Source organism: Triticum aestivum, chromosome 3B, assembly GCF_018294505.1.
Source record: "Triticum aestivum cultivar Chinese Spring chromosome 3B, IWGSC CS RefSeq v2.1, whole genome shotgun sequence".
NCBI classification, from domain to species: domain Eukaryota; kingdom Viridiplantae; phylum Streptophyta; class Magnoliopsida; order Poales; family Poaceae; genus Triticum; species Triticum aestivum.
Genome location: NC_057801.1, coordinates 169,506,150 through 169,512,317, shown reverse-complemented (window position 1 = coordinate 169,512,317; position 6,168 = coordinate 169,506,150). Strand labels below are relative to the sequence as shown.

At 51.4% G+C, this 6,168-nt stretch overlaps 1 protein-coding gene across 1 annotated transcript; it reads right to left on the bottom strand.

Moving 5' to 3' along the window:
• Positions 1-839: 839 nt before the first annotated feature.
• On the bottom strand, positions 840-5,132 carry LOC123065141 (cytokinin dehydrogenase 2). The gene is made up of 3 exons (XM_044488495.1): positions 4,380-5,132; positions 3,857-4,278; positions 840-1,593 (listed from the first exon to the last, which is right to left on the bottom strand). The coding sequence occupies exons 1-3, from the start codon at positions 5,104-5,106 to the stop codon at positions 1,006-1,008; spliced, it is 1,737 nt and encodes a 578-aa protein (XP_044344430.1). The 5' UTR covers positions 5,107-5,132; the 3' UTR covers positions 840-1,005.
• Positions 5,133-6,168: the final 1,036 nt, after the last annotated feature.

The window sequence follows — 6,168 nt, the reverse complement described above, 5'->3', positions numbered from 1 at the left end:
GAGCCTCTGCTAGGTGGATCGCGCCGTGTATTGTCCGGAAACATCGCAGGGCCAGGAGAACTGGTCCGTCGACTAGGTATCCCTCTGCACAGATCCTACCGCCTACCCTAGGTGCATGAGTTGAAGCTGGGCAGTGAAGGAAACGTCACCATGGATATCGTAGATCCATCTGTTGTTCTCCATCGCCTCCTGGGCCGTCCTTCAATTGCGCGTGCGTGCCTCCACGCAGTTGTGTATCCTCGGTGCGATGTCGGTGGCAGCAAATCCATGAATCCGTCTATCTCTCTAGAACAACACTCGGCTCCCATCACCCGCCTTAATCTGAACTAGGCTGTCAAACACCTGTCAGGCCATCTTATCTTCAGTATAGTTGAGCGTTAGATGTGAGGTAAGTATATTACATCCAGACAGTGGCGGAGCTTGCAGCCCAAACATGGCGGGCCAACAAGAAGAACATAGCTTATGGGCTGCTGTTTTAAGGCCCAAGAGTAGGTGTATATTGTATAAAACTTCATGGGCTGGGCGGGCCACGGCCCATTCAGCCTTGCTGAAGCTCCGCCAGTGCATCCAGATGTGAAATATCAATTTCATTTGTAATTTTATAAAGAGCCTGCTCTTTAATCAACTCTTGGGCGATGTTGCAGAAAACCAGGAAAGACAAAAGGAGTTGATTTGGGGAGGAAAGCTTTTTTTTTCTCTCGAATACACACAAGCATGCATATCATCGCATTAAAGAAGAAGCGGCAGAGAAGGCGGATACAAGCTACTCGACCTAACATGATATAGTAGCACGTAAGTAGCTACTAACAAACTAACATGCAGAAAACTCAAACCAAGTCTCCTTGTCAACATGATATGTACTCCCACCGTAAACAAATATACGAGCGTACCATATGCATGTATGTATCGATGCTCCGACCGGGACCATGCAAGCAAGAAATATCATGATGAAGTGCATGCATTGGACGAGATAGCTAGCTAGCTGGGCGTCGATTGATGTGTCAATCAAGCCAGCGGGGAGGTGAAAATTCTCTGGCCACGGGACAGGATAGCCTTGGGATCATACTTCCTCTTCCGCTCCACTAACCTGGCCCACTTGGCCGGACCAAAGTGCTTCTTCTCCCACCCGGCCTGGGCGGCGTAGTACGGCAGGTACTGCACGCACGGTATCCCTGCCTCCTCGCAGAAGCGCAAGATCTCCTCGTTCTGCTCCTCCAGACGCCCAAGGTCGCCCTCGGACACCGCCGACCGGAGGATCCCAACCGTGTAGAACACCTCCTCCTCCTCCGGGAACACTGCGGACGTGTCGCCGTCCCACCTGTCCCGGTTCAAGGGGTAGACGAGGATGGGGCCCATGGGGCCGGTGCTGCCGTCGCGGCGGAGGATGCCGTGGAAGACGCCGTCGGCGAAGTCGAGGACGCGGGAGCGCGGGAGGAAGAGGTTGAGCCAGGGGTGAGGCACGTCCCAGAGGCCGGCGGCGCGGAGCTTGAGCTCGCCGTCGCGCACCCGGTCAAGGAACCCCGCGTACGACACGTCCTGCACGAACGCGAACCCACGCGCGTACCGCAGCTCCCGCAGCAGCACCTCCAGCCTCTGCACGCATGCATTCACCCACAAATTAACGGAGTATAAGGCCGTTTAGATCTCTAAAGTAGTTCACGATTGTTCATACGTGCATGGATGCATTCATTAATACAGTAGTTTTTTCACACTTAAGTTTTACGCACGCACGAATACATGCAGAGTTTTTCATTTCCCTTTACCGGCTGAAAACTGTACATGCACCCCTAAAGAAAGTGTACATGCATGTACGGGAACGCGAACCATCGTTATTTTTTCAGTGATAAAAAATATATTTGTAGGACCAGACCTTACAAAATTATAAAAGTTGATCGAGTGAGTTACTTTTCTGACAAGAGGATGGCAGTGTGACGTGTCTATGGACGGAATTAGAACAGCATGTAGGTCAGGCAAGATCACAGGGTTTGGCCCTTGCATATGCACTATGCAGTGCATGCACGGTCCCTGTCCCATGCGTTAGATCTTGTTCGCATGGTGCTACTAGGTGTACTGGCTACAAGAAAATGCTCAAAGGCCTAGCCAGCTTTTGATTGATGCTCAAAAGCGTATGCATGGATAAAGTAATTCTGGCAAAATTCTACTTGCTTGTTTTGAAGTAATTCTGGCAAAGTACTCCCTCCGTTCCAAAATATAGCGCGCCCACGCTTTTCGAGGTTCAACTTTGACCATAAATTTAACCCACGAGACCGACTGCGGCGGGATCAAAAATTATATAATTAAAAACTTTTTTTGAATACGAATTCATTGGTATAATTTTTTCGCCCGCCGCAGTCGGTCTTGTTGATTAAATTAATGGTCAAAGTTGAAGCACGGAAACCGAGGACGCGCTATATTTTAGAACGGAGGGAGTATATAAGTACATGATGAGACCGCACAGAGCTGATTTATTGGTGTACTCCCTAGTCCCCACTAACTAGTCACCCACAACAAAAAGCGAAATGATGCATATTCCGTTTATCCTCTTGTACGCGGATGGTAGCTTTTACTACTATCCTAGAAGAAATTTGGGATCGGCGGCGGCGAAGCTCGCTTCCTTCTTGAAGGCGTCGTCGCGGCCATCATTGCCCGTCATGTTGCTCTAGGGGAAACTCTGACTCTCGGGTCGGGCGGTGGCGGCGCTCCGGTGTCGTTTCCTTCCTGAAGGCACCGTCTTGGAGCCCACGGTTCGTCATATGCGGCTTCATCTATTCGTGGTGGCGTGTTCACGGGCGAGGACCCGGATGCTCTTGTAGTGCTTGGGGTGGTGTTGCTGCGCTCAGCACTTATGTATCTTGCCTTAGGTGTGTGCGTGTGTTGTGGTGGCGTGCGTTTGTACCGGGTTGTTGTTGGTCGTTGCTTTATATATAAAGCGGGGCAAAAGCATTTTTCGGTAAATTTGGGATCGGCTACAGAATAAAATAAAAAAAATGGATTTTGTCAATTTCTGTGAGCCGTCGGATGCAAGATGGACGGCCAAATCAGCTTGTTCCACTTCCTGATGGTTAATTATTGTTCATCGTCTTCTATCTCGTATCGCCCAATTTACCGCCGCCCGCGACCAGGGGCGCTACCTAAGATCATTGTGCACCCTGCCACTTTGCGAGCGCTGGCTGCCTCCTTCCTACCAAAATCGACTAACCCTAATTCTTGCGTTTAGCTATTGTGAAGAAATTTCTCCCTATCACATGATTAGGTCATTCCACCCCAAATATAAGAAAATGCCAAATATGTCAGAGAGCAAGTTGGCACAGATTTGGTCAAAATTTTAGTGGAGAGACTTAAAGCCTTGATCCAACAAAAAATGGTGGATGTGGATTGTAGAAATTTTTGTAATTATTGCTTCAAGAAGTCCAAATTTTTTAGCAAACCATTTTTATATAACTGTAATCTCGATGTTGTCTAATTTAACTAGTGTATTCGTAATTAATATCGGTAGAAAAAAGTGGTTGGACGTCCTAGTTTATTCTCTCCCAGGCAGGAATTTATGTTCACTTTCGCTAATAGTTCACTTATCCCTAAAGTGGGATTACTGCTGATGGGCCGGGTTAGATTTGCGACAGGGACGGGTCCTTTCCAGGGCAGACAAAGCTAGACCAACTACGTACGACGACGTCGATGGTGCAATGGATTTGCATGCACGGTTGGAGCCATGCGCGTCAGCTCAGGCGGCCAAAAAGTCACCATCGATCTCACTTGGCGGGTCCCCGTGTAGCTCTGGCTAGCTACACGACACGACAGACGCACGGATGGAGCCTACGCGCGCACCCACACCGACAAAAGATCAAGCAAGTTTTACCTTGTCGACGTCAGACTCGCCGGCGAGAGCAGCGCCGCCGTAGTACAGCGATCCCTCGAGGCAGTAAAGGACGCCGCCGGCCTCCTCAGCGAGCGCGGCGATGCGCGCCGCGTCGGCTTCCGAGAAGAACGACGAGCGCCAGCTCCCTACCTGGCCCTGGTCCGCGAGCACCACCGAGCCCTCGACGTAGTCCATGAGCCCGGACACAGTGGTGCCGAGGTCGACGCCGATGAGCCGCTCCTGGTCGCCCGTGAGCGCCGCGGCCCCCGTGTAGAAGAGCCGCACCCAGCGCGCCCTTGCCGGCGCCGGGATCAGCGGGATGCGCGCCCGCGTTATGACGCCAAACTGCCCCAGCCCACCCAGCACGGCGTCGAACAGGTCCGCGTGCTTCTCCTTTGAGCATGTCACCATCTCCCCGAGCCCTACATATTAATTCGCAAGCATTAGTACGTGAAGTCGTGAATATGACATAAAGAACCAAACGGGTTCATCTAGTGCCGTCGTGCACGGTGCACATACGTACCGGTGATCACGTCGAGCTCTTGGACGTTGGATATCTGGGGGCCGTGGCGGAAGGCCTGGCCACTGATGCCGGCGTTGGAGAGCGTCCCGCCGACGGTGAGGTGGAGGTAGTCGGTCCACGCCCTCGGGGTGAGGCCGTGTGCCAGGGCAGCACGCAGCACGTCCACCCACAACTGCTCGCCGCCGGCGTCGACGTAGCGGCCATCGACCGAGACGGAGAGGCGGGTAGCAGACCCGCCGACTTGGCACCCGAGCGACAGCATGTCCACGACGACGCCGCGGGGTGCGGACGCCTGCCCTCGGGTCGAGTGGCCGCAGCCCCGGGCAGACACGGGGAACGGGGAGGGGTGCATGCACGAGGCCCGGAGCAGCGAGGCGATGTCCTCGGGGCACGACGGGTAGAGCACGGCCGCCGCCGCCGGCTGCGCATCCGACACGTTGCCGAAGTCGGCGGACGCCAGCGCGGTGGCCTCGGCATCGTCACGGATCAGCGGGCGGACCCCGAGGTGGCAGAGCTCGTGGAGTAAGGAGGAGGCCGGCCTCCACGCGCCCGAGTAGGCCGAGGTGGCGGGGCTCGTCGTTGTCTTGAGGAGGCAGCTGAGCACGAACAGAGCGGCTATCAGTGTCATCTCTCGCGCTTTGTTCATGACGACCATCTGTGTCCTGGCTTGAGTGAACGATGGATCTCTCTGCGTTTCGTGACTCTTTTCAAGCGGAGAGTTGGGCATAAATAAGGGCACCGTGTGTACAGGTAGAATATGTACACTGAAGAGTACATGTCTACATGTGCAGTGAGTAGTTGAGTAGTGCACGAGTAGTGAGACACAGAGATCTTGCAATCTGTAGGTGAAAGAATAGGTGTCCTACGAGAAGCTACAGCTAGCCACTGAAAGCGGCGGCTCAGTTGCATTGCATGTAACAGCGCTGCATGTTTTTCGTTTTCTTTCGGATGGTCTCACACCTAAAAATGTACTACGTACGTGTACGTGTGGCCAGCAAAACACATTGCGTGCGTACAAAACAGTACAATGTACAAACTACTACGGATACGCGAAAGCTGCATGTGGCGCAAGATATCTGACGAGGAAAGCTCGGGCATCACGACGAGGCCGAGAGATCAACATAATAAGCATCATGCATGATGAGGGCAGTGGTACGACAAGCATGCGTGCGGTTGGGAGCTTGGGTTTGGCTGATGCATGCACCGATCATACTACGCACTTCACGACACGATTGCATTAATGTGTAAACCGTACCCACAGCGACTTCCTTGTAGGCACCTACATCCCAAATTTTTTGTCTTACATTTATCTAGATATGGATGCACCTAATACTAATACATCCGTATTTAGGCAAATCTAAGGAAAGAATTTTGGGACGGAGGGAGTATAAGTCTTTCTAGAGATTTTAATATGAACTATATATGGATGTATATAAACATAGGTTACAGTGTAGATTCACTCATTTTGCTCCGTATGTAGTTCATATTGGAATCTTTAGAAAGACTTATACTCCCTCCGTTCCTAAATATAAGTCTTTTTAGAGATTTCACTACGAACTACATACGGAGCAAAATGAGTGAATCTACACTATTTATATACATCTGTATGTAGTGCATAGTGAAATATCTAAAAAGACTTATATTTTGGAACTGAGGGAGTATTTAGGAACGGATGAAATGCTAGTTTGAAAAAACGTTTTATATTATAAGACGGAGGGAGTAGAATCCTACTACAAATAATGTGAGCAACCTCTCAAGAGGCCGTGAACAAGGCAGTTGTGGACGGATC

What these genes read in the sequence shown, in the direction of transcription:
- LOC123065141 (XM_044488495.1), bottom strand. Translation starts at nt 5,106, where the DNA reads ATGCCCAACTCTCCGCTTGAAAAGAGTCACGAAACGCAGAGAGATCCA. An exon ending in AGAGCTCGACGTGATCACCG is followed by an intron (nt 4,279 to 4,379) that starts GTACGTATGTGC and finishes ATTAATATGTAG; the next exon opens with GGCTCGGGGAGATGGTGACA. An exon ending in GCGAGTCTGACGTCGACAAG is followed by an intron (nt 1,594 to 3,856) that starts GTAAAACTTGCT and finishes GCATGCGTGCAG; the next exon opens with AGGCTGGAGGTGCTGCTGCG.